The 27,333-nt window shown below is 47.5% G+C and overlaps 3 protein-coding genes across 8 annotated transcripts in view; all 3 read left to right on the top strand.

Moving 5' to 3' along the window:
* Positions 1-3,419: 3,419 nt before the first annotated feature.
* cep170ba (centrosomal protein 170Ba) lies at positions 3,420-21,534 on the top strand. 5 transcript variants are annotated; one of them, XM_076018331.1, is made up of 19 exons: positions 3,420-3,543; positions 4,693-4,830; positions 6,407-6,496; positions 7,301-7,381; positions 7,899-7,955; positions 8,587-8,743; positions 11,581-11,694; positions 12,866-13,357; positions 13,442-14,334; positions 14,472-14,597; positions 14,965-15,076; positions 15,199-16,791; positions 17,668-17,815; positions 17,916-18,045; positions 18,324-18,458; positions 18,564-18,652; positions 19,072-19,165; positions 19,254-19,305; positions 19,399-21,534. In XM_076018331.1, exons 2-19 carry the CDS (start codon positions 4,726-4,728, stop codon positions 19,605-19,607), a joined length of 4,677 nt encoding a protein of 1,558 aa, XP_075874446.1. In that variant the 5' UTR covers positions 3,420-3,543; positions 4,693-4,725; the 3' UTR covers positions 19,608-21,534. The 5 variants fall into 5 exon arrangements, with proteins under 5 accessions (XP_075874446.1, XP_075874444.1, XP_075874447.1 ...); XM_076018329.1 differs by having other exon boundaries at positions 17,563-17,815; XM_076018330.1 differs by lacking the exon at positions 3,420-3,543 and adding an exon at positions 3,587-3,757 and having other exon boundaries at positions 17,563-17,815.
* A 43-nt stretch (positions 21,535-21,577) lies between these two features.
* Positions 21,578-25,738, top strand: pld4 (phospholipase D family member 4). Of its 2 annotated transcripts, XM_076018335.1 has the most exons (10): positions 21,578-21,682; positions 21,797-22,048; positions 22,805-22,988; positions 23,083-23,203; positions 23,335-23,462; positions 23,876-24,076; positions 24,215-24,354; positions 24,673-24,838; positions 24,929-25,025; positions 25,104-25,738. In XM_076018335.1, the coding sequence occupies exons 2-10, from the start codon at positions 21,801-21,803 to the stop codon at positions 25,304-25,306; spliced, it is 1,488 nt and encodes a 495-aa protein (XP_075874450.1). In that variant the 5' UTR covers positions 21,578-21,682; positions 21,797-21,800; the 3' UTR covers positions 25,307-25,738. The 2 variants fall into 2 exon arrangements, with proteins under 2 accessions (XP_075874450.1, XP_075874449.1); XM_076018334.1 differs by having other exon boundaries at positions 21,586-22,048.
* Positions 25,739-25,887: 149 nt separating this feature from the next.
* Positions 25,888-27,333, top strand: part of srp14 (signal recognition particle 14) — a 1,926-nt gene continuing 480 nt past the window's right edge. The window contains exons 1-5 of the mRNA XM_076018327.1: positions 25,888-26,016; positions 26,669-26,741; positions 26,961-27,073; positions 27,179-27,211; positions 27,306-27,333. The exon at positions 27,306-27,333 is cut by the window's right edge and continues 480 nt beyond it. Coding sequence (XP_075874442.1) covers positions 25,993-26,016; positions 26,669-26,741; positions 26,961-27,073; positions 27,179-27,211; positions 27,306-27,333 — 271 coding nt within the window. The 5' untranslated portion in view covers positions 25,888-25,992. The remainder of the gene's footprint in view (positions 26,017-26,668; positions 26,742-26,960; positions 27,074-27,178; positions 27,212-27,305) is intronic.

Raw genomic sequence — 27,333 nt, 5'->3', positions numbered from 1 at the left:
CCACTTGCCATGATGGCATGTGACATCAGCATAAAAGACTGTAATCCTAACAGCTACAGGAGAGGAAATGATATCCTAACACACTGTGTCGATTGTCATCAGCTGAACGACTGGCCCAGCCGCTCGTCTCACTGTTGAAACTGTTTAAAGTTGAAGCTTCCCAGTGGCTTCCCAGTGGCTTGCCAGCCCATCAGATAACCCAGTCCTCTGGGACTTCATCACAAAAGCAGAAATCACACGTTAAATTCACTTGTGATAGAATAAAGTCATAGAAGCAGCCATTCAGCTTCACTGAAAAAGTTTTCTAGAGTTTTTTTTTTTTTTGAAAACCAGAAAAGACTCGTCACTTTTTATGCCCTTGTGTATTTTATTGTAGATTGCTATAATGCCATATTTGTACCATCCGACATGCCAGCTTGGAGTAAATCGACAGTTCTTCTTCTCCACCAGGGACACGACTGCCAAGAACTATTTCAGTCTGTCTTTCAACCTCAGCACAGAGAATGTCATGGTTTTGAGGGGTTTTTTCATGGTATTCCTTACTTACTTACTTTGTTTTTGATTTTTTTTTTTTTTTGACCTGTTTGAGAATATAATTGTTGCTCTTATGTAATTTCTTGAAAAAGTTTTTTTTCATATATTTTCTTTTATTCCAACATTTTTGTAACTGTCCTTGTATATCTTTGAAGCAAAAGCAAGGAGCTTTAATAGGCAAACACTATAAAATCTGTAAATTGTTCTTCTATGTTCATTTTTGATTGCAGAAATAAAGCTTTCTTTTTTAAAAATGTTGTCACTTCTCTTTCTATCCTGACATTCCTAAATATTTGACATAAGTGCAAAATATGATCATGCTATATGGCAAGTGCATACAATTTCTAGCAGCAATGTTGGGGAAATATGATCAGTCGAGTAAAACATTTTTTACTCTTTCTTTTCATTTTAATGTTTTTTGTATCCTTCCATTTTTTTTTAAATAACCACATGATATTCATACATGATTGCATCCCATCCTTTATCCTGCAATGTAGCAGATAATCATTTTGACATCATTATATCAAATCACCTCTAGCACTTCAATAAATAAATCAGTACACTCACAAGCGAACACTTTGTTCCTTGGCATTGAACAATAAGCATTAATCACCCTGCAGCTAATACAAAGTCATACGTGAGACAGATCTACCAGCACCGCAGCAGCTCCGGCTGCGTCTTGGCTGTGTTCTTTGCGTCTGCCTGTGCACAACTGCTCCATTCCAGGTCTGGGGGCCCCTGCATCTGGCCTGAGAGGAGAGCGATGATCCCCCACCCTAGGCCCAGGGCAGATGGCGCAGCCTCTGTGGCAGATGTTGTCAGCTGGGGCCTTTGAGCCAGCTGCAATGTACAGCGCAGCAGCACGGCGCCAGATCGAGTGTTGGCCCAGTGTGGTGCTCACCTGACAACCATCCTTCACCTCTACTCCAGCTGCACCGGCCACAGTGGCGCTGAGCTGGGGCTGAAGCCCTGCCACGGTGCCTCCCCTGGGTGACGCCGAGTAGTGATGTGCGGTGAGTGTGTCATTCGTGCAGCCTGCAAGCCAGAGCTCCTCTCTCATCTGCACTCCACATAGAGAAGCTCCCTGTTCTACAATCTGCTTTAAAAAAACACAAGAGTGCAATACAGGAAGGACTATTCCACAAAAACAATTTAAGATAAAACAACATTTAAAGTTTTTTTTTAATTACTACATAAATGAATCTGTGTGATGTTAAGCATGTCCACATGTCAAGTTGTCCTAACAAGGAAATTTGCTGGAATTTTCTCTCTTGTGAGGCATTGTTCCCTTGAGTGAGGGGCGGAGAATTGTTGTGTGACAGTGGTCAAAGCCCCTGAAAACAAGTTCAGCCTGTTCATCACCAGTTCATGTGCAAACAGTGAAAGCAGAAGCGCCGGAAGAGTAGAACTCACCCCATAAGTTTGTTGACAGAAAGGCTTCAAATGGTTCAAAATGCCACGGCTGAATTCTAGCCTTCCTGCACTCTTTATGCTTAATTTTTCTCTTTTTAGTCCGCCTTCACTTGATCCATGCTGCCCTTCCAGTCCATTCACCCCATTAATGTGGCAGGTTGGCGTTTATCTTAACAAATGGCAGGAAAACTCCATAAATTCATAGTGTGACCTCACTATACTCTAAAAACGCTTTGGGTAAATGAAGGTACACGAAGTAAATTGTTTTTGGGTTTTTTTTACTTGTGTTTTTATTGTTATCACCTCATATATTATCTTATAAAGCAACACACAAACAAACACTGGGAGTTAGGGATTTTTGTCGAGCGCAGAATCGAAGTACAGAAAACCTTAACGAGTGCACCACCTAGCGGACTTTACGTGCATGTACATTTCCTCCCAGGTGCAGCCTGGTAGGGATAAACGGCAGCGCTCAGTTACACGTCATCGCATATTTTGTTTTGTTTTTTATGATGGGGATATAAGTAGTGAGTAGAAAGTGGTAGAAAAGATGACGACATGTCAAACAACATGTTATCCTTTTACAAACAGTTTTCGACAACAATATGTAATCATTGTGAAAATTATATTGGAACTGTCACTGTCTAGTTCAGCTCGTCTTGATAAATAAATCGTTGAAAACTCAACACAACTCAACAGTCAGTCAGTCATTTTTTTTACTCCCTTTGCTCTCGTCCGCAACAACATCCCGTCGGAATGACGCAAAGATCGTCTGTGTAACAGCACAGTCCTCACGCTTGCATCAACGTTCGCCATGCTTTGTCAACATTAACGCACGTGGTCTTTACTTACTGTGACAGCATTATTATTATTATTATTATTATTATTATTATTATTATTATTATTATTATTATTATTGTTATTATTAAGTCACCACTATTTCTTTTGTTGACACAACTTTTTAATGAAACAATTTTACACTGTACAAACTACTATGATTTGATGACCATATTATTTTTTTGTCATTAAGTGTTAGTAAGAGAATGTAGCTGCAGTTATGTTATACAGCATTTATTTATCATTTGGACATTCCTATTTTTTGGCGCATGAAAATCTTACTATGCTTGCATACCAACAAAATGTCAGCGTATTTACAGTATTGATAAATATCACACTACAGTCAGTCGATGCAATTTCATGATTTAAATCCATATTTAGACAAATACAGTGTTTTTGTAATACTTTGGAATTATTATTATTTTTATCTTTATTTATTTTTTTTAATCGCCCGGACCCGTAAAGCCATCAGAGTGAGACCTCTTGCCACAGCTTGGAGCTCCGACTCGTTTGATGAGACTTGTCGCTCTACGTCACCGTGGGATCAGAGCAGGGAGGGGCGGGAGGAGAGTTTCGGCCGCTCGTCATGTCAATCCGCGAGGAAGGAAAAGGAGAGGGTGTGATCGAGTCTTACCTGTCCGGTGTCACCTGGTGCTTCCGCTCTCCCTCAACAACTCGCATTTGTTTTTTTCTTCTGATTCAGAACGGTATCCCTCTACGCTGGCGTCGCTGCGGTACAGAACTGAAAAGAAGATAAAGGTACGTCGCCGCGGTGGACCGGGAGCAAATCTGTGGGAAAAGCCCGTGTCGGTGTTGACGTATTTGTTTTTTTTTTCAAGCTAAACAATGTCTGACGCCCACGGGTTCCAACAACACCGGTTGTGATTTAAAACGAGGGGTTGACGAGACTCGCACGTGTGGCAGCGGGCGCAAAGTTTAAGGAGAATGTCTCTGCGAGGTGTTTAATAATGACGTGAGTTGGTCAAGGTTACAGGAAGTAAAAACCTGGCCGCTGGGAACTTTTCAGCTTGTTGGGTTTGCGACAGGTACAGCAGCCGTGTGGTTCAGGAGCGGCAACGCGCTTCTCGTAATGCTTCGATATTGTCGTCTAAATTGCATTGACAATTTATATTCCCTCTGCTGACAAGTTGACGGCTGTCTGACTCAACAACGCATTAAACTTTGCCCACAGTGGCCATTACCTCGCTTCACTTTGACGGCAAAACGTGTCAATGTAGGACAAACAGAATCCTTGTCTGTACAAAAGAAAGACACAAACCAACCATACAGCCAGACTGGTTGTGATAATGACACTGCCTCACTAATCTCCTCGCTGCTTTGACAATGGACACTTTGCTCCTGCATACAATTTCATCTTTTTCTGGTGCTGCCGCCTTACAGCAAAAAGGTTCTTGGTTCGATTTCGGTTTCTGTTGTGGGGTTTGCATGTTCTCCCTGTGTCTGTGCGCTCCAGGTTCTCCGGGTTCCTCACACAGTCCACAAACATGCATGCATGTGAGGTGAATTGGAAACTCTAAAATTGACCGTCGGTCATGGGTTCGATTCCGGGCCTGGGACCTTTCTGTTGTGGAGTTTGCGTGTTCTGCCTGTGTCTGTGTGGGTTCTCTCTGGGTTCTCCAGGTTCCTCCCACAGTCCAAAAAACATGCATGTGAGGTGAATTGGGAAGTCTAAAATTGACCGTAGGTGTGTGTGAAAGTGTGAATGTTTGTTTGTGGTTCTTATAAAACTGGTGACTTATCCAGGGTGTCACCCTGCCTTCGCCCTAGAACAGCTGGGAGAGGCTCCAGCAGATCCCCATGGCCCTGAGTTCAAGAAGAAACGGATATTGAAAATGCATGGATGGATGTTTTGTCAACTTTGCCGTCTTTTTGTGTGTCTCCTCCCAGGATGTCAAGAAGTTTCTGACTCGGGGCCCCAGCATGAGTGTGACATCATGGTTCCTGGTCAGCAGCTCCGGCACGCGCCACCGCCTGCCCCGCGAGATGATCTTTGTGGGCCGGGATGAGTGTGAGCTCATGCTGCAGGTGTGTGTGACTTGTGTGTGTGTGTTTTACACCTGGATGGAGAGAGTGGGCGTGTGTGTCTGTGTGTGTTTGCCAATGTGTCATATGAGCTCTTAACTGTTCCATGCGCAACGTTTATTACCCCTCACGCAGAGTCGCATGTGAACGCTGGTGGGAGGCCCTTTGCTTGCTTTGTGCAGTGTGTGTGTGTGTGTGTGTAACCTGGTGACATTTTATCCCCACAAAGTTGCCCCCAACAGCCCCTTTCAAACAAAGGCTTAAAGCTCGGCTAAAACATTCCATCGCCTTGTTTTCCCGTGCTGCGTCGGGCATAAACACAATTCCTTTGTGGGCTTTTCTGGCCCTACTCGTCCTCCTCCGGTTTTTCCTTCACCCTGCTTTTAGACGGGGGAGAGAGAGAGGAATGCGGCCTCCGAAGCAGTTTAGTCATGCTCTCATCAGTCTGCGCATTATGCTCAGCAAAGTCGTGGCAACCTCCGCGGCCGGTGAGGTTGAAAAGTTTTCGTGTTGCCTTGAAGGCGTCGCCAAACCGCCGCTGCTCCTCCTCCCAGCTGGAAAATGATGCAGACTTTCTCCCAGCTCGGGAGCTCTGGACTGCTTCCCAAAACTGGCACACGGCCTCGTACTCGAAACTGTTTTGGAGCTTTTTCTCATCTTCTGCTTTGTAGCTCGCAGTCAAGAGCTGCAGTCACACATTATGGGAGAATCCTGTTTGGCTTGAAGGGCAGGGACTGAGCTAGCGTAGCCACGGGGGTGTTGACACTTTCCATGACTACTGCCGCCTGATCGACGTCTGTCCCTCTTCCAGCAGTCATGGTGACGGCATTTAGGCCGGTTCATTCGTATGGCCCATCGTCACTCTGATTGATTCTTTAAGAACGCCGTAATGTGATTTGCCGCGGCCTCTCGGGTTTTTAAGTTCTGTGAATTTGCCAAGTCGCATCAACGCGCAGCCTCTGAGTTCTGCTGATCCCAGTTAGCAGGTGATGTGGAAGGAAGCGTTGAAGTGAACCGTACGAGGACTGCTAATTGTGCAGAATGAGTTTGGCCTTCAGTTGCAGTCTATGGGTTTTGTTTCCCCCCCCCCCCCGACAAGGAGGCCCAGAGCGACTAATGAGGATGGAAGAGGGAGTGACCGCTCTGAGTCACCAGCTGCATTTCCATGACAGTTTTTTGCAAAATAAAAACGATATTTCTAAAATTAGGACAAAGTATCATTGCGATTTGCAGGCGTTTCCATTGAATGGTGTGAAGCGCATAAGGGGTCGTTCTTGTAAAAGCTCGTCCAGCGTGACCCCACCTTTGAGGAGGATGGTGGTTGCAAAATTTCACAAACCAGAACAAACCAATAAAGCGGTCCATCCACCTCCTCTCGTGTGTGGGAACCTATTTAGGCACATTATTGCTATAAAACACCATTTACGTTGGCATAACACGGGACTTGTTGTGACCCGAGAAAGAGTAACACAACCCAAATGAACGTTACCCCTGCATCCGAGGGAGAGTGTGTTTGGTGTCAAAACATTCCCTGGTCTTATGGCTGTATATCGTAATGGCCTTTGCCCTGTTGTTGCAGTCGCGCAGTGTGGACAAGCAGCACGCCGTCATCAACTACAAAGACGCCACAGACGAGCACATGGTGAAAGACCTCGGCAGCCTCAATGGGGTGAGTGAGTCCGTCTCTGGTGTCACACTACCCGCCTCGGCCCGTGGAGATACAAAGCTACCTGGAGACAAAGCTCTCCCCCCCCGGTTGGCGCCACAGATGGGGGGGGGGGGGGGGGGGGGGCACTAGTAGAAACGTGGCGAGCAGGACTGGAGAGACTTTCTGCCCTGCTTTCTCAGACCTGTCTTCTCTCTCTCTGTTCTTTCACCGCTCCACTGCACTGTAATCCTAGTGAGATGCAGAAGAAAACCACTCATTGTTCCCAGTGAATGTTTCTTTTGGCCTCTGTAACTGCAGCCAAATTAATCAGAGCAGAACAGTAACCGAAGGCCAAATTTGCTCAGTTTCCCCTCAACCCTTCTCGGTTAATCTGCGTAGGATAAGATCTTCATTCTCTCTCCTTCTGTGATCTTTGTTCACTCTGAGTCTAGACTGTAGGACCTCAGTGGCCCAGTATTGATTTGTTTAAAATGCATTCTGATTGATCAACAAGCTGGAGGAGCATTGTCGGCCTCCTCTGCTTCCACCTCCACCTGGACGTTAAGGCTTCCTGTAAAGGCGGCGACAAACCTTGCATAACAACTTAATCTCATCAGAGTTTTAATGTGCTGATGGATTAACTTTCCATGGGAATAGGGCCAGTTGCAAATCACCTTACGGTATCGTAGCGTGCGCAGCGGAGAGTTAGTGAGCCTGTCACCTGAGGGTCACGGACCTCATGGATGAATAAAACACATCTTAATATTATGTATTATTTGTAATTGTAATGTACTTTTTGTTTCTAAATGGTTCTTTTCTCTGCAGACATTCGTGAACGACCTCAGAATCCCAGAGCAGACGTACATCACACTCAAGCTGTCTGATGTCATTCGCTTCGGATACGATATCCTTTAGTCTACGTCATGTTTATGTTACGTTAACGGAAATCAATCATTTTATCCATTTCACGTCCCTCTAACTTCTTTTTTTTTTGCGATTTCATTTCTTACTTAATTGCTTCTCTCCCTCGGTATGTTAATCCCTCCTTTCTTCTGTCAGGGGTTTGAGATTATGAGCAGCTGTAGCCAGAAAATCTCCCGCACCCTTTGACCCTCCTGAGCAGGAAACTCATAAATGGTGAAAGTTATTGAAGATAACGGCCGGGGGTCCGCTAGTACATTTCAGGATGTCTGTGGCCAGTGTGTGTCATGTGATCTCAGCACGTTTCAAGCAGTATTTTGCTGATCATTGTAGTTTATCTAAAATGTTCCCGTTAACTGTTAGCAAGACTTTTAACCGTTTTGGAGAAAATATATAAAACATTTTTACTCTGTTTAGATTCTGCAGGATTGTGGATTGTTGCGAGAAACTAAACTTTGAGTGTTTGTCTTCATGCGTTATCACTTTAACTCCTCCGGCACATGCTCACGTATATATCCTGGAGAAAAGTCAACACAGAGTCCCGGAGGAAGCTCTGAAAGTAAGTGACAGAGGCAACACTGTGAACACTCCTTACCTCTTGTTTATAGAAACCTAAATTTTAATTGATAAACTCTTTATATTTCAAATAAAATTATCTGTGGGCTGTTACTCATTTTGTAGTGGATATATGGATCTTCTTGTGTAATGTATAGTTAAATTTAAAGGTTTGATAGGTGACCTCCTGTTCATCGACCAAATAAGCTAATTGAATATTTAAATCTTGTTTTTTGGCGTAGAAATGGGACTGCTTCCTGAGCCTGCTGTTCTGAGCTCTTGAACAAATCGGATAACTGGTGTTGCAACAGATTTTCCTTACTGCCTGCACATTGCCTGAAGTTGATATGTTGCTTTTTAATGCCATTTACTGTTTAGGTTCAGTGCTGGTCACTCACCCCCAGCTGACAAGAGACTTTTTAAAGTTATCACCACATGTCTTATATCATTTGCAAGGAAAATCTCAAATTTACCTTTAAAATGCTAACTTTTTATAATGTTTATGACTTTGTGTTGTCTCCACAATTAAACATAAAAGCCCTCCCCTCCATATGTCTGGATCTGCACAGTATTGCAGTGGCAACGGCAGCCAGAAAGTTTCTCTCATCACGTTTCTTCTGTGTGTCTTTGTGCAGCATGAGAAGTACACCAGCCAGCTGCAGCTCAGCATAAAAGCCCTGGAGGCCAAGGCCAAAGAAAAGCAGCAGCTCCACAGCTTAGACAAGATCAAGGCCGCCGTCACCAATGTCAAAGTGCTGGACCGGGCCGAGCGGAGGGCAAACTCTCTCACAGGTACTGGACTCCGCCCGCGCGTCGATCCAGCAGAACGAAAACTGACATGAGTGCGGCGGATTTTTAACGGCAGCGGATCCCTCGCTCCCGGCTTTCTCAAGAGAATCGTTGGGGAAACACGTTCTCACGCGCGACAACAAAAAGAGAGAGTCTTTCTTCCTAGAGTGCAGCGCGGGGTCGCCCCCACGAGGCGGTCGCGGCTGCTTTTATTAAGCGCTTCCCCGGGTGTGAGATTAGACAGCCATGTGAGCCCGAGCCCGATCCGAGCAGCTCCGAGGGAAGAAATAGACCTTGACGTCCCCGGAGTTGGCAGGGTGGCTGTGCACGAGTGAGAGCTCATGGAGGCGTGAGACGTTAAAGAAGCTAAGGACGTCGGTCTTATCTCTGTCCGCCGCGCCTGGCCGCAGAGGAGGTGGACGCTGCCAAACACCTCTAGGACCGCTTCGCTGCTTTGGCTTTCCTCCGTGCGAAGGTGGAAACCAGTGCGGGCGGGGTGTGGAGCGTGCGCACGTGCATTGTCCAGTTAACTGACTGAGGCGTTTACACGAAGGAGAAATTCAAATTCTAATCGCATTATCTGGATGTCTTAATCGGGTTCTCCAACTCCGATTATAGTCGGACTAACGCGTTGCACTTCAGTTGTCCAGTCATAGTCAGACTAAGGCAATAATTCGGTTTTCTCCAGTGTCATGCAAACGTTAGCGACTGTCCTTGTGGATCTGAGGCTGCACGCGCTACCAGGGGCTCGGCACACTTGAGGAAGTGTTCATCTTCAGAGTGCAAATTCATGAATGAAACGCATTCACGCGCACAACAGCGGCTGCAGAAGCTGTAGATTTAAGAATTCTTGTGCTTTCCCGCGCTAAAAATAGGATCTCTCCCTGCTGCGTCGGTCTCGTGCCCACCACAGACTGGCCACACAGACGAGTGATTGAGAAACACTGAGCAGGACTTGCAGCGGAGTCAGGACCTCGCATAAATGACCTCCAGGTGTGACTTGACCTCAGTTTGTTCTCCAACGGTCATGTTTTCTATCCATTTCTTTCAGTTTTTTTGGTTTTCATCCCGCACCCACATGGAGTCTGGTTTTCCAAAACACCTCTCCGAAAACAGCACATTTATCGCTCTGTTTACAGCCTTCCACCACTCTGTTTATGGCTTTGAGCTAAAACTGGCGCTTTGTGTGTTTGGAAGGAAACAAACAAAGTGTCCGTGCGGTCTCACAGGGGCTGAACGGAGGGCTCAGGGTCTTGTCACTGACCTGGATGTGGGTTATCAGCACCCTTCGTGACATCACAAAGGCCTGATCTCCAGAACTTTGTTTCTTGGCTCACAATTTCTGAAAAGTGGAGCAAGCAAAGCAGTCATGGATGAACTTGGATCATTTCTGGGGAGTTTACAGACCAGCTGGAGACGCTCAGCGCTGTCAGAAAACAGTGGGGAAATGAATAGGCCACATTTTTGGAACCTCTCAATTATTCTCGCCACTGAAGCCACGTTTGCCGGGTCCAGGCATTAAGCCCCTCCCCCCTGTTCTTGTGACCCTCACCAGCAGGGAGATAAGTGAACTGGTGGTCTGACTCTTTGTGCAGCCGCAGAAAGATAAGAAGAAAAAACTGCTGGATTTTTTTTTTTTTTTTTTTTTTTGGGTGCCTTGCATAAGCAGGCTGGACTCTGACGGGACCCGATCATTTCTTCTGTTTGTGTTTTCTGTAATCATATACATTATGCACCACTTTGTCTCCTCCACAGTCCTGACAGCGCTGCCCTTCGTCCGCCGTCTCTGCCGTTGTTTGTCTTCCCCCTGCATCTGCACAGGATGTCCTGTGTGTCCTGTGTGTCCTGTGTGTGTGTGTGTGTGTGTGTGTGTGTGTGTGTGTGTGTGTGTGTGTGTGTGTGTGTGTGTGTGTGTGTGTGTGTGTGTGTGTGTGTGTGTGTGTGTGTGTGTGTGTGTGTGTGTGTGTGAGAGACTCAGCCCTACTTAACTGTGTCAGCCCCCCGGCGCTATTTAGTGTTTTCTAAAACAGCATCGAATTGATTGAACCCTGCTGAAGCAGTATAAACCTCCCCAGTGTGCTTTCAAATACCTTTATGCTTCATCTCGTTTGCTGAGGCAATATTGTTTTTTATGATGTGATGTTTTCATACCAAATGTATGACCAAATTCTCAGGATTATCAGCCTTACGTTTGTCTTAATTGGACGGATATCACGTTTTGGAGCGAGGCCACACGCAGCTCTGCGCTCATTCTGTTTGACCCGGGAACGTCGCCCCCTGGTTTGTCGAGATAGCAACGGTGGGAGAGCGTGTGTAAGGAGAAAAGGAGTCGGTCACATGCCAGCCTGGCTCCTCCTGTCTCTGTGTTGCTCTCTTGTTGTGGGTGTCCAGGGCAACACGGCTGCAGGTCTGTTGATGCTCAAGGTTCTGGAGGCCCGGCACGCTGACATCCAGACCGCTTGTTTACGCCGCGTCTCAGTTCCGACAATCTGCATCTAGATTATCTGATTAGTGCCGCATCGCACGTGCACTGGCAGGTCTGTGCTGGACGCCGGTGGTTCTAATGACGTGAGGGAAAGTCAAACAACGGTGGCTTCCAGGGCTGCTGAGCTCAAATGTTGTCAGCAAGATGCGCGGCTGAGTGGGTGCAGTTGTTGTTTTAATATTGTTTTAATCTCTGTAGATTAGGATTATGTTTGTCTCCATAGGCATCAGACGGATTATATTTGGACAGCTGATGTCGCAACAATATTGAATTTTCTTTTGTTACCGACATAAACAAATGAATGTGGTTATTCGCTGCAGTCAGTCGTTGCAATTAAAGCGTTTTCGTTTTGCAGCCGCCACCGATGCTCCGATCTCCAGGCCGACTCCTCTGTACGGCCAGCCGTCCTGGTGGGGGGAGGATGACGACCTCGCCAACAAAAAGCGGGACAACAGTGGAAAATCTCCAGGTCAGTGAACGTGTCTTCTGCAGCCAGGACTGCGGCTCCACTTCTGATCTTTACCGCAAAAGTGTTCAAAGCACAATCTGTTACTCTGTTTTCTATCATTATTTTTATTTGTTCATACTTAGGCTGTTGTTGTTGTTTAGTGATGTTCTTTGTGGGTCACTAATGAGAGATGGGTGGTGTCGAGCCCGAGCCAGGTCTCTGGCTGCCAGTGGCAGACTACTTGCCAAGAGCGGCGCAACACTGGGCAGTGCCTGTCTGCCGCGTGACGGATTATGACCCTCAAAGCCGCAGAAGGGGGTTGGTTGGGGGTGATTGTTTGCCTCATGCCGTCCAGGCCGAAGCTGATTATTCCCGCTCAGCTGCCCTCAGCTGGCCTCTGAGCTCCCGCCGCGATATTTGGCCGTATCCCTCTGGCACCCGAAAAGCAACTGGCAAATTTGTTCCGTCAGTTTAATGGCCGGGGAAATCTCTGCATTTCTGTAGATTGCGCCAGAAGGACAACTCAGTTGTCTCATCTCCATCTCTGCAAGTCATTACATGTGTACCCTGCAGGAATAGACCGTTCACGACCGTAACAGCATCAATCTAAATGTTGTTTTCAATTACTATTCTGCCCTCAATGTGTTGTTTTAACACTTGCTTTAGAATATAAGTAATCTATATTTCAGCTAGTTGCTCGCTCTTAGTGCCATAAGTTAAATGTGTGCAGTCGGTGGTTATTCATATGCAAATCAATCAAAGCCGCTGACATTTCACACGGTTTTGTTAAGAAAGGTGGCAACAATTGAGAAGCCTCAGAAACGAGTTCTGGCAACATGTAAATACATGCTGATGCAATATGGCTGCAACCCTTACAAGCTGACATGCCCTTCATGTCAGTGTTTGGGTTGCACTTTTTTGTTCCCGCTTAGTTTTTATTTAGATTTCTTTTTTTAAACTGCAAATTCTAGTGTTAAATATTCTTCCAGTCAAAAGCTTTTTGCCTCCAATAAATAATGTTTTTAGGTTATTACTCTCAATTCAGTTCAGCCAGTGGCATCAAAAGGACTTGAACCAAAATTCACAGTAAGATCACTATATTTTTTTGGGCCATATTTTGTCCGTTAACCATCACTTATCCTTGCACTGTATCTTTTTTTATCCCCACTCCCCCCCTTCTTATTGCTAACAGAGCACGCGAAGGACGTGTCAAGGTACGAGGTCAACGGCTCTCTGTCCGACAGCCAAGCCAAGTCCATCTTCTCCTACCGCCGGGAGCCCAGCTACTTTGAGATCCCGACAAAGGAGTCCCAGCCGCGGCCCGGCAAGAAAAACGAGTCGCACGTTCACGAGGTTCCCACCAAAGACACGTCGGACGCCGCTCAGAGCGTCCCGGCCACGCCGACGCCCCCGGTCGTCCAAAGCCACGCCTCCTTCACTATTGAATTTGACGACTGCACTCCGGGTAAAATGAAGATCAAGGACCACGTGACCAAGTTCTCCTTCCGCCAGCCGCGCAAGCTGCCTTACACGGACGCAGCCGCTGCGCCCACCGAGGTGATGTCGGCAGAAAGCAAAGTCGCTGATTGGCTGGTCCAAAGCAACGCCAGCATGAGGAGGAGGTCACACGCCGAAGACGAGTTCAGCACAAGCAGCGACTCGACGCTTCTGAAGATCAACAAGGGTGAGTGTCCCACGTCTAAGCAGTCGGCCACAGTGATGCGCCAATAACGCTAAAGCTATCTAAACTCTCCTTTTGTCTCGTCAGCAAGCCTCCGTGAAGACGGCACCCACAGCGACTCTGGGGAGCCGACGACGAACGGCAACAACTTTCATCCCTCAGAAGCTCAGGCCGAGTCCTGGAAATCTCCTCGGGCACCGAGAGCTTCGCCACCGCAACGCTTCACCTCCCCCGACCCCGAGGAGACCCTGTCCTCCTCGCCGCCCGAGTCCCCGTCCCAGTCCAGCCTGGGCAGAGCCGAGCCCAACCAGGCCTACGTCATCGAGTTTCTGGACGACGGCTTGAGGAAGAAGCGCTCCCAGTCCTTCAGCAACAACGCGTCCCCGCCGGAGCCCTCTGGCTTCAGAGTCCAACTGGAGAAGACGAGAAGGAGCACGAGCCCGACGGCGGACAGGCAAGTCCCGCCTTCAGCCCCCGCCACGCCGCCGACGCAGCGCTACACCGTACCTCTAAAGGGCCCCGCCTCCGCCGGCCCCCAAAGAGCCGGATCCCTCCGGAGGGAGAAGACGGCAGACCGGATCAGCACCAGCTTCTCCTCCCGCTCCACATCCTCGGCCTCCGCCAGGCCCTTCAGCAGCGTGGGCCGGAGATCCAAACTGGCCAAGGAGTTCTCCGCGGAGTTCCTCAAGCAAGCAAAGCAGTCCTCTTCTGCCGGCACACAAGAGGACACGAGCGGCCCCCCCGCAGCGGCAGGGACAGGGGTCGCGTCTAATCAGCCTCGGACTTCCTCCCCCATCCACCAGCCCGTTCCCCTCCAGACCCCCGTGATGACGCAGCCCAACCACAGCGTGGAAGTCAAGAGTGGCGCCGTCGGCTCCAAAACGGAGGAGGAGGACAGCCTGAGTGACGCCGGCACCTACACCATTGAAGCGGACCTTCCAGACAAAGAGCTGGAAGAGGAGCGGAAAAAAATTGACCAGGCAAGTATTGGTACTGAAGTCGATTCATTCGATAATCCATTGACTTTAAAGGTCCCAGTGAAAGGTCTCAGACGTCGCGGAAGCACACCGTCGCCACCCTGCGCTCACCGGGCCACCGCTGCTTTTGTTCCTGGCAGGTGTTCGGCGTGTTTAGGACTCCGGAGCAAAGCGGCGAGAGTGAAGCTCAAACGCCATCGGAATTTAGGCCTGATCTCGATGAGAGCAGGGAGCAGCGTAGTCAGACTAGCGGTGTGGAGGTGAAGGTAAACGCTCCCTCCTCGAGATGATTCTGTGGACAGTTGTGAGGACTAACACACTAACGCTCTATATCAGAGTTTGGACGTAAATCAGTCTGGATTTTCTGTCTTGATTGGCCTTCTTTGGGTTTTGCTGTTCATTGCAGTGCTTGTCCTCACGACTTAATTTGCCTTACAGGTTCTGGATTCTGTTTTTTTGTCTGTCTAACAAAATAAAAGATAACATTTTAACGTGAAACAGATTGGTGCCGAGGGTCTCCTGCCGTGTCAGATTAACAGTTTTCCTAACAAAGGAAATCAAGCACTAAAAACGCTCTCTTGTTGTCCGATCTGTTGTTTTCTGAAGACATTTTACTCACCTTGTCTCCCGCAGAGTGCGCCTAAGTGGATGTCATGCTGGGCCAGCTTGGCAGACAGCTACACAGAATCGGGCGCTTCGTCCGGCCTCTTTGACATTCCTTCCCAGATGGAGCCGTCAGGAGGGGGTAAGCCACCTGACGCGACGCCATTCCATTTGAAATGATAATGAGACGCCCCGATGAATATGAATGATGCTTCCCGTCCGACGTGTCTGCTTAATATGCATCAAAACTGTTTGTTGCTTCAGCGCGGGGCACCATCGTACACAAGGCCACGCTCGGCCGACACGTCGACAGCGTCGACCGCGACGGTCCAAGAGCTCGCCACGTCCCGTCCCAGGTACCACCGGGGGAGAAGAGCCACAACCCCACCCCCAGCATTCATGTTCACTACGACCTGCATTCAACTTTTGACGTGGAGGAGAAGGGCCCGACGGGCTTCCAGGACGGCGTTCACAGGTTAGCGGTGCAGGATGATGTGGAGCCCGACAGCCTGAGCGAAGCCAGCAAGTCGGACGACGGCTCCATCATAGAGCAGAGGCAGCGGCCGCGGCCGCAGTCGGACGCGGAAGAGGCGAAAACCGCAGATCGGCTCAAACCCAAGGCCAAGTCCACGTCCTTCTACATCGGGTCCGACGAGGCGGCGCCCAAACCCGAAGCCGGCGGATCCATATCCGAGGCCCAGAAGGCCGAAAAGAAACACGGAGGCAAAACTTTCTCCACGGCCACGCTGACCAAACCGAGGGCCCACCAGAACTCCAGAAAAGTCCGACCCAACCTATCGGCGCCGCTCCTCGGCGAGGGGACGCAGAGTCCCGAGTTCAGTGAGGGGACGCCGTCCCAACTCATCAGACAGGAGAGCTTCACCAAGGAGAGGCCCAGCAGCACCAGGCTGCCCAACATCACCAGCCTGCCCGTGCAGAGACACTCAGGGTCCTTCCAGGGAGTCGGCAGCCAGGACACTCACTCCTTCCTCAAGGACACGGAGGACGTCCTGGCTGCCCTGGAGGCCAAGCTGCAGGCTGGGCGCCCCGGAACCCCGCCCGCCGCCGACTCGCTCTCCGGAGAGTCCGACGTGGACACTTCCAGCTCGGTGAGCCTGCAGAGCAGCCAGACCAAGCCCGACTCTCTGGCCGGCAAACCACCCGTCGTCGGCCTCCACAGGAAGAAGTCCTCCACCAGCGTCCTAGCGGCAGATAGAGGCCGCTCCCAGGCGGCGGCGACGGACAAGTCCGAGGGCATCAGGAGAGCGGCCGGACTTCGACGCAGCGTCGGGAAGCGCGGCTCCACCGACCTGAGCGACGAGCCTCAGGGTTTCCCCTACTCCGACCAGGAGTCCAGCGGCCACAGCGGCCACAGGAAGTACACCATCCCCCTCCAGAAGGAGGACGGCCGGAGCTCCAGAGCCTCCCAGGCGCTGACGCGCACCAACAGCCTGTCGGCACCAAGACCCACCAGGGCGTCCATGCTCCGCCGGGCTCGTCTGGGCGAGGCCTCGGACAACGAGGGCGCCGAGACGGACAGGGCGGCGCTGCCGCAGGAGGCCAGGCAACCGCAGGAAGCCAAGAAGCTCTCCAGACTGGACATGCTGGCGATGCCTCGCAAGAGGACCAGCTCCTTCAACACCACCAGCGACACCGAGGCCTCCTCTTCCTCCACCGCCCCGCAGTGGACGGGCCGGAGTACCGGCTTCTCCAACCGGAGCACCGAGTTTGGGGGGAACTCAGCACGACGGGCCTCCGGACCCAAACCCGTCGAAAGGCCTGAGAAGGCGGTGCTCAGCAAGGCGCCGGTCACCCGAGCCCGATCAGGCAGCACAAAGTACGCCAGCAGCACAGCAAGTGAGTAGACGGTCCTCCGCTCAGTGTTTGTTTTTGTTTGTTTTTTTTTACCCCAGTAGCATATTGTCCATGTCAAAAGGAGCAAAGCTGAGGAATCGACGCGTTTATGTATTCCAATAAATCATTTGACAAACAAACCGAAGAAATAAGATACAGTAGCTGGACCACGATAGCTGCAGGTGCGTTGGTCAGCAAGAACTTTGCAGTTCTTTTCTGGAAACGCTGGAACCTGGAATCACTCTCACTCAGTATTTTGCCTGTGTTGTTCAAGACACTACTGCCAATACAGAATATAACATGGCGCAGACACCACGCTGTGTTTTGAACAGCACTGCAGCAGAATACTGACACTGTACATGTTCAACACACTAACATCCTCCCATCATTGCCTTGTGGCTGCAGACTCACTGAGACTGACTTGGTGCACCTGCTCAAAGTTTGCTGTGACCACTAGGACGACCTGCCGCCACACAGCAGAACTACTCTACTACACTTGTGTCACTAACTTTGTATTAATATTTGGTGCTCCTCTGCTGTTAAGCACTCATTCCAGTTTGGCAATGATAAAACATTATTTTCCCGCCAGTGGAAATGAGTTCTTTCCCAGCAAACGTTCTTCCTGTTTCCAGTCAGGATTTCACTGTTGGTTTCCACTCAGTGGTGTTTGTTTTTTTTCTCATCCGTTTCCTTTCATGGTGTCTTTTGTTCTCCTGTCACCTTTTTTTCCCCCCCCTTCTGTCGCCGCTCCCCCCTCCACTCACCACGCCAAAGGCTCCAGGAGACGGCAGAAGGGCTCTGACTATACGTCTACCTCAGACGAGGAGTACGACTCGAACCAGAGCACCCCTAAATACAAACGCTCCCAACCTCCCTCAGCCTCCCACAGCCCGCGGAGTCAGCCGCGACCTCGGCCTCAGCCGGTGGTCGCTCTGCACCCGAAAGGCCGCGCCACGGACTCGGAGGACGACCGCCGCGAGAACGAAGCCCACCAAGGCTGGTCCAATCACAGCGCTGAGATTGCGCGGTGAGGAAAGCGGCTTTTTGCCACTGGGAGTTTGACTTTCTAGACTCTTAAACGAGTCAAGCTCGTGTCATTATTTTAACTCGTTCTTCCCTGCTGTTAGGTTGAGCCAAGATTTGGCCAAAGACCTGGCCATCTTAGCCAGGGAGATCCACGGCGTGGCTGGAGATGGGGATCCACAAGACCAGGAGAGCAGCAGCGCTCCCATCTCCAGGGTGACTGCTCACGAACAGGTAAGTTCCAGTTAGACCTTGGTTGGTTCTACTGACAAAAAGGGAAGGTTTTCATTCGCTATTTCTCTTCAGAGGAAGAGGAAGTATTTCTGCGGTCAGTGCAGATTCTGTTTTGAGTACATGTCTAAATGTTCACATCCATCCCAAGTTATCGTTAGTTTAGTTCAGACGAGATTTAGTACTGCAATACAAATACTATGGTATCAAATAAATACTACAAGTACGATAAAAAAAAAAAAGTCCTAACTTTTGAAAAATACCGTCTGCTCGTGTTGCAGCTCATCCATCAGATTCCAGCGGCTGGTATAACCTATCAGAGGGTTCTGTCAGGTTCTACATTCACACAGGAACCAGAGCAGAGCTCCAGTGATCTCGAACTCACACCCAGGCAACAGACTCTGAGCGGAGACGAGGTCCGACACCGCCGCTTTGTAAAACATCTGGTGATTTTTAGGTCCAGCTCTGTTGTGGTGACCACTTTTTGGTTTGTTTTACCTCTTACTTTTTTTTTTCTTAAGGTCTCGGTGGACAATCTAATGCTGAGTCCCATGTCTGAGATCATCACAGCCATCAGAGAAAACACAGAGGAGCTCGCCGACAAAATCAAGTTAGTTCAAGAAAGGCGTCTTCTGCACGTTCATTTAAAAAACCTTTTCTTCTCAAGCTTAATCTTGGATTGATTTAAAAAAAAAACAAAAAAACAACAACTTTATTGATCCTATCTGACTAGCAGACAACGCTGAGCCAGTAATCCTATTAAACTTGTGTCATTAAGACAGTCAGCACACAGACATATAGTCTATCTGATAATGTCAGACTGAGATTTAATCCTTTAATTAGATTAAAAGCTCATGGAATGGTTTGGATTGTAAAGTTTGTTTTTTGTGTGAAATGATGCATTTCTTTTTTGGAAAGAAGTTTTAGTGGCTCACTGTGATTGTCCTTGTTTTGAAATCCTTCCAGAGGGTCACAATATAAGCCAAGTCTGGAACTTGGGGAAACTAAAACCTAAATGTCGTTCAACAGGGTGCTGTTCCAGGACAGAATGGATATCTGGCAGGAAATCGAGGCCAGGGTTAACTCTGACAATGATTTACCAGTTGTCAAGACCTCTAACAAGGTTGGTGACTAATAGTGACCGGCTCCAAGCGTGTGAGGTGTGCCGCTGCCGCTGCTGCGTGGCTAAAATTCAAACATCTGCGTTTCAGGAAATCACCTCGATCTTGACGGAGCTCAGAAGAGTCCAAAGACAACTTGAAGGTGAGTTATCTGGAACTACCTGCAGTCACACACACACACACTGGACGCAAACCACCAGACTTTTGTAATGATTTATTCCCTCATCGTTTTCAGTCATCAACACAGTCGTGGAGCCCAACGGTCAAACTTTGGCCTCCAAGGCTTCGGCGCCGTCTGGCGTCCGACCCTCGAAGCCGTCGTCCTCTCGAGACTTCCGGACGGCGCACTCGGCCTCCAAGCGGCGCAGCGGCCTGAGGCCTAGCGAGAGCGTCCGCAGGGCAGCCGTGACGTCGGACGACGCCAGGGAGGGCTACCTGGTGTGACAAAGCACGGCTCTGCCAGATTTAAACACCAGCCTCGGTACCACGAAACACCAGGTGTCACAGCGTCGCGCAGGCACACAGAAACCGGGGAAAGGCAGAAGTGAAACGCAGGAGTCGTCGTCCCCGAACGTAGACACTACGCACTTTGACTACCAAACAGCCACACAAGTGAGGCCTGCACAAGAAGTCCTTTAAAGAAAAAAATACTGCGAGGGCTACACAAATCAAGAGTAATATCAGGAAGTATCAAAATACGATCTTTGTCTTTGTGTTCCAACACCAGCGTCTTTATTAGCCAAATATAAACCCCCCCGATCCCAGATAAACTGGGATATAAACAGACATCTCTTAAAAATTAACCATCCCATGAAGAAATATCCTTCGTTACACATACCTTTTTTTGTATGTATTTTTTTTTTTTTTTTGCGTGATTAAGGTTGTGCGACCATCGTCGTTTAAAGCTCATTGCGACGACTTGGTTTGCTTGAAAACCAGCCTGAGCAAAACCATCTCAGGGAAATCTAAGAAATGAAATATTATTTTCGGGGGGCTTTAAATGCCTGCAGATATTTCTACACGTGTCCTTCACAAGTTCCTGCATGTCGGCCGCAGGAAAGAATGTAAGAAGCAGTTGCTGTCACCCTCTGGTGCGACAGCCAGACTCTAGTGCCACACCAGTCACTGTAATGTTTTACAGTTGATGCGAGCCAGGTCCTTTTGTATCTGCTTTGGTAACGTCTCCAGCAAAAAGATGCTACATATATATATATATATATATATATATATATATATATATATATATATATATATATATATATATAAATATACATATAATTTTTTTTTTATTTTTTTTTGCCTGTCCGAATGGAAATGAAAGTCCTGCAGGAATGAGTGCTGCCGGGTGGCAGTAAGTTCTCCGGTGACCATACACCACAAACTCGAGGGGCTGTAAGACACGACATCGAGCGTTTCTGCTCTCTGACAATCTTGAATGCTTTTCTTTCTTTCGTTTTATTTATTACACTTGAAGTTTTGAATCTTTGGAAGCTTTTAGTTCTCGGTCAGCTTTGATGTTTTGACAATCGTGACGCAGTCTGTAATCTATGCAGGGCATCTAAATCTCCTTTATAGGGCATCAAGGCACCATTGTATGATTTGATTTCCTTTCTGTTTGTAATTCAGCATTTGTTTGTCAGGTCACTTCCCATTTGACAGCAGTAGTCATTTTATTTTAGGCACACGAGTTTAGAAAGCCAAGTGTCGTGACGCTGTAAATCTGATTGTCGGTTTGTGACGTTCTCTTCATTCCGTGCCGTAAATATCTAAAGATGTGTTTTATCCTGCCAGTTACCTCCCGGTCCTCTGTTTTGCACTAATAAATCAGCCCCTTGGCCCTGATGTGGCGTCGACCCCGAGAAGCCTGGAGTCCTGAGAGAGTCCACTGCGCCACCAGCCCCTTTTCTCCAAACCTTCCCAAAGTCCACATGACTCATGTTGTTGGTAATGGGGAAGTACCTCAAAGTGCCACAGAGCTGTGTGGGATTGGTGATGATGATGATTACAATGATTCAGTGGTTGTTTACATGCTGGAAATGAAAGAATGTCTGTCCTTTTGACTTGCTGCTATTCTTCCTCGCTGGGCTCGTACTGTACCCCACCCCCCACCCCCCCTTCAGCAGGTTTTTTACAGCTGAAATGCAACTTTTCTCTTCTTCGACACGTTTTGTGGATGAGGTCGTATCCCCTCTGCTGTCACTCTGAATGATTTGGGTGCAACTCTAGCCGTGTTGTCTGGTGATATTTATAGGTGTCTCACTATGATTATTGTTACTTTTTTTTTTTTTTTTGTCCTTGTCGTTGTTGTTGTCGTCGTCGTCGTTGGTGTTGTCCTGCTGCTATTCCAATAAAACGTACATAAGCACACCTGTCTTGTTTCACGTCTCTCTTTGCTGTCGTGCGCGCTGAAGCTGAAATGAAAGTAGAAACGGGAACTGCGATGCGTTTAATTTTACAACAGCATCGATCAGTGCGTCTCACTTTCGAGAGAAAGTCGCAGTGGAAGATACATCTTGTACGTGAGTTGCTTTTGCGTGTTTGAAATACCTTCGACCTGATCCTCTCCTTTTTACTCTTTAAAAAATATATATAATAATAATAATAATAATAATAATAATAATAATCGCTCGTAGGGAAATGACGTCAGAGTACACCAGGCTCCGAGATTGTCAAGAATCGAACGAAGAGGCAGAAAGCTGCCTCAGAACTTGTCGGACCTGGTACCGTCTCAAGTCGAGCAGCTGTGTGACACTGCTCGTGATTCTGGGGTGTCTCACCTTTTTGGGCATCCTGCTCGCCATCGCCGTCCTCGAAAGACCCGCCGAACCCAAAGACAATGTGACGCTTCCGGGGGAACCTGGCGGTTCCGCCGATGAGCAGTGGAGGTAATGATGTGATGGCACGTCTGCAAACAGTCAATCAGTCAGTCAGTCAGTGTTTTGCGAAGAGCAACCCGATGTAGTTGCCCACAAGCGTGTAATCTCTCCAATGGTTGTAACAACGTAGCCTATAAAGTTTTATAAGCCTGCATAGAAATAAATGTCTTTCTGTAAATGGTCCTGATTTGCCGCTTTGTATTGCTCATTGATCTAATCGCCTTGTAGGACCTGAAAATGTTGGGGGGAACAATTTATTGCAGTGAAGTCATCATTTCTAACTTCAAACAAATATTTATTGCACAAGATTGTAAATGTTTTAGAGCTTGCTAAAAGTGTCCTAAAGTAAGTTTGATAGCACAAGAACAAAGTTGTTAAATGTGTTCTCATTAAGGAATATACTGTATATAGCATTGGTCCTAAAAGAAAATACTTGCAACTTCTTTGCTAGTATTTTCATACACGTTACATTTACAACTTTATTCTCCAAGTGTTCGATTTTCTCCCCCTACAGTGTGGCACACATTTGGTCGAACGATTCACGCGATCTTGCTTGATACTAACTCAGCTAATCAATAACTTATTGAAAAGTGTGAGTCATGCATGATGTGGGAAAATAATGAGGGCGGTGAATACTTGGCTAACTCTCTGACCCAAATGGGTTTTGTGGAGATGCAGTAAGAGTGTCATCTGAACACGTGTGGAATTTGTGCCTGTCCAATTCGACCGATGGGATCCGAGTCAGCGGATGAATTTGTCTCTCAGCATGGTCCTGGTGGAGAGCATCCCTCAGCATATGAAATACAAGGCCAATGCAACATTTGGCTTCCCTCTGGACAAAGCCTGGCACGAGCTCATCTCTGTGGCGAGGGCTGAAGTGGATGTGGTGTCTTTCTACTGGACTCTAACTGGGGAGGACATTGGCGTGAACTCCACCTCTGACGCACCTGTGAGATGATGTTTAAAAAAAGCATTGATGGAATGATTTGCTGGGCGGAATCAAAAACATTTGCCATAATCCTGTTTGTGTTTTGTGTGGGCAGGGAAAGGCCATCTTGAGGGAACTTGCAGCGCTGCCCTCCAGGAACGTGTCTGTCAGAGTGCTGACCAGTGTTCCCAGTGTGAGGACCATCTCCACAGATTTGGAATTCTTGAAAAAGAACGGTGAGGAAGAGGCGAGGTGCTCCTGTGCTTGAGCGCTGCGCTACGGGCCTCGTGTTCTCAGTCTGGGGTCCGCGTGGGCCTTTAACCCTTTAGCCACGCAGCACATCATCATCGGGTCTTTGTTTTAAAAGGAGTTCATGTGAGGAAGGTCAACTTCGGTCTCCTGGCGGGGGGCGTCCTGCACAGCAAATTCTGGATCGTTGACAGGAAGCATGTGTTCATTGGAAGCGCCAACATGGACTGGAGGGCCATCACGCAGGTAAAACTAGACAACAGCAGTGACATGGGTGAAGTTTCGCAACGTCCTTCAACCGTTCTTCTCACCCCTGTCTCCAATGGAGCAGCCTTAATAAGCAGCTTTAAAAAAAATATATCTGTGGATTTCCAGGAAATGGCATAGTTTTTTTCCTGCTGAAACTGAAGTTTTGTTGTGCCTTCATGTTTGGAAGGGGTACAAACACATGACTATGGATTTCAGTGCTCTCTGTGACATCACAAAGGGCTTTTTTTCCCCCCCTAAAACAAAAACCACCTGTTTTCGAGCTCATATTTGACTAAACAAAACAGAACAGTCAGCCATAATAAATTTTAGGGAGTTCAATCAAGACTTGTATTTTTGCAAATCAAGTGACCGCTGCAGTAAAGAAACAAGCGTTACTGCACTTCCTGCAGGTGAAGGAACTGGGAGTGGCTGTGTTCAACTGCTCCAGTCTCGCGAAAGACCTGCGTAAGATTTTCCAGTCCTACTGGGTGATGGGTCTCCAGAACAGCTCGCTGCCGCAGCCCTGGCCTCCACAATATGACACAACCATTAACCAGCAGCACCCCCTGCTGTTAAAGAAGGACAACGTCACCACTCAGCTTTACCTCTCAGTAAGTAACTAGTGTTTCACGTCTGGTATTTAAGGGGCGATTGCTCTTCACAGAAACTATATGCTGTGTATATTTCAGTCACTGAAATCAAATATTGGTTACTTTGTTTTTAATCCTCCTCTGCGTCTTTCCCTCTAGGCTTCTCCACCATCGTTCTGCCCTCCGTCCAGGACTCAGGACCTGGAGACGGTCCTCTCCATCATCTCAGAGGCCCAGCATTTTGTTCACGCAGCCGTCATGGATTACTTCCCAGCCTCACGCTTCAAAAAACCTATGAGGTGAAGCTGACCGTCTCCTTGAAGGTCCCATAATGTGCAAATTTGCATCACCAGGACATTCTGATAGTAGTGTACCAGTAGCTTACCAACAAACTCTTCAGGAATGGGAGAAGTCAATAATTTCCTTCTCTTGAGAGCTCCTCTTTTCCAAGAGTTTGCCTCAAAATGCAAATTTCAGGAAATTAGAGGGCTAAAATTACTGTTTTCTAGGGGTCAACAGCCTTTAGACTTGGAAGTTGGCATAATATTGGACTTTTAAATCTACCCTATAAGCCAATCCCATTGCTTTTCTTCTATTTGCTCTCTCTCCCTGATCAGATATTGGCCATACATTGATGATGCCATCAAGACTGCTGCATTCGAGAGGAAGGTGAAGATCCGTTTGCTGATCAGCTGTGGGATGGACTCTGACCCAGCCATGCTGCCCTTCCTTCAGTCTCTAGCCTCAATAGACAACCCTCGCCTAAATATCAGTGTTGAGATGGTAAGTGCAGACATAGAATAAGAGCATCTGCCGCCAACATTTGCTTTTAATCACTGAGAGTTTGTTTTTGTCACAAATCATTTTCTTTAGAAACTGTACATCGTCCCTGTGGCAAACCAATCCAACATTCCATTTACCAGAGTCAACCACAATAAATACATGGTGACCGATAAGAAGGCCTACATTGGTGAGTAATAAAGTAATATTCTTTTTCTACTCATTTTGGTCACTTGGTCAAAAATCTATCTGTTGTTATTCTCTTTAGGTACCTCCAACTGGTCAGGTGATTACTTTATGAACACAGCTGGAGTGGGGCTGGTGATTTCCCAGAAAGCTCCTCCCCCAATTTGGAAGACGGGGGCCCTGCAGGACCAGCTCAGGGAGGTCTTCAACCGAGACTGGAACTCAGAGTTTGCTGTAAAACTCGCTGACCTGGGTCACCATCCTGACTGTGCACTGTCGACATGAGAGAGACGTCTTTAGAAAAAGAAAAAAAAAAAGAGCATATTTAACCCACAGCTTTGAATGATGTTGCTGTTTATGTGCTTTAACATATCATAAATGCTGATGTATTAATACGTCAACATGTTAGATCAGATGACCCATGATAGATATTTTGCAAGTTGTACTGGATACATTGTTGAAATATTTGTCAGATGCGTGCTGCTACATACACTGCTTAAATGTACAGAGGCTCAACAAAAAAAATTGATTGTGTATACTGCAGACAAACCCGATGGGACAGAATAACAAGCACACGATGTTGGGATGAGTGAAGCCACTATGTCACAAAAAGATCTTAATACCTAACTGCCTTTTTACACTTGCCATGCGTTATCTTTTTGTATTCTTGCTGTTGTCACAATGAATGGAAATTATATAAAGACATAGTTATCCTTGCATGAATTCATGTTTTTTCTTGTTTAAAAAAAAAAAGAAAAAAAAGAAAAAAGATTTGGGAACGATATATTTTTTTGTTATCTGGTGACCAAACGCTTTGCCAGTGGTCCCCCTCCTGATCGTAGAGGGCGCTGTGACTGAAAGCTTGCTAGTACAGTAGAACCTGCGGGGCGGAGCTCCTACTTGTAGTACGTGTGCTTCCCTTCACTGTTAGCTCGCCGCAAGAACAGCAGAGCTGAGCTCAACTAACGACCATGGTGCTGCTTGAGAATGATGCGGTAAGAAGAAATGCGACTCTTTTGAATAACTGTTGACTCTAGCAAACATTAAATAGGACACGACGGCCATTGACAGTCACAGAGGGGCTGTCGTGAAGCTAACTAGCCGTTAGCTTCAGTATTCGGTAAACTGGGCTTTCCAGCAGACGCGTTAGCACCACCGCTAACACCGGTTTGGAATGAACTGATTACTTGTTCGGCGGTTTTGATCGGTTCATCTACATTAAGGATAGAATTGTTCTTGAAACAGTTGATTAATTAAACCACTTCGACGACAAGCACAGCAACGCATTTGGCTCTGTGGATCTATGAATCAGTTTGAGACCTTCCCAACTCTTTCCAAATTGCATCCCACGACACAGTTGTTGTTTTTTTTTTTTTTTTTTTTTTTTTTTTTTTTTAAAAACTTAAGTGTAATCACTCGCGGTGCTTTAAACCAACTTTTCATAATGGTCTCTAATACCGAGGTTACGTTGGCGAACTCAGCACAGCTTCGTTGGATTAACACAGGCGAAGACGGGTTTTGGCTTACTTGCAGCAGATTTAATGAAACTGGGAGAATAAACCTTAAAAAATACCGACAACTTCCTTTAATACACAGCCGTCTGTCAATCATCTTGTCTTGCGTTTGCTTCTCTCTGCTATCATCTAGTTCCTCACAGAGCTCACACGGCTGTTCCAAAAGTGCAGGACGTCTGGCAGTGTTGCCATCACACTAAAGAAATGTAAGTTTATCCCCCTTCTGCAAAATGGTCTATACCACAGTTGCCTTTTTGGCTAGAAATAGTCAGGAGTGCACCTCTGGCCCCAGCTCCTGGCCCACTGTGCAGTTTAAATGCACCCTTGACTACAGATAACGGCACCAGAGTGGCTGCTGTAAAAGGTGATATTAACCTGCGTGTCCCCATCCACATGTGTTCAAATGGAACTTTTCTTTGTTTCAGATGATGGCAGGACCAAGCCAGTGCCACGGAAGGGACACTCTGAGTCATTTGACCCTGCGGACAACAAATGTCTAATCAGAGCATCTGATGGCAAGAAGAAAATCAGCACAGTGGTGAGTTGAGCTTGTGTTTTAAGGTTCTTTTCTTTATTTATTATTTCGTTTTAAATCTCTGATCAACTGCTGTCGATGCCTAAATTTCACTTGCCTTTGTTTCAGGTCAGCACCAAAGAAGTAATCAAGTTTCAAATGGTAAGTTGGGTGTATTTTGTCTGATTTCTGTGTTCTGTTTTTTTCCTCATTTCGTGCTTGACGAGGGACCTTACTGATTAACCTCTCTTCGCAGGCGTACTCCAACCTGCTCAGAGCTCACA

The sequence above is a fragment of the Nelusetta ayraudi genome, unplaced genomic scaffold, assembly GCF_046127955.1.
Source record: "Nelusetta ayraudi isolate G7.1 ecotype Tasmania unplaced genomic scaffold, CSIRO-AGI_Nayr_v1 ptg000007l, whole genome shotgun sequence".
Taxonomy (NCBI): domain Eukaryota; kingdom Metazoa; phylum Chordata; class Actinopteri; order Tetraodontiformes; family Monacanthidae; genus Nelusetta; species Nelusetta ayraudi.
This window is presented reverse-complemented; position numbering and strand designations above follow the sequence as displayed.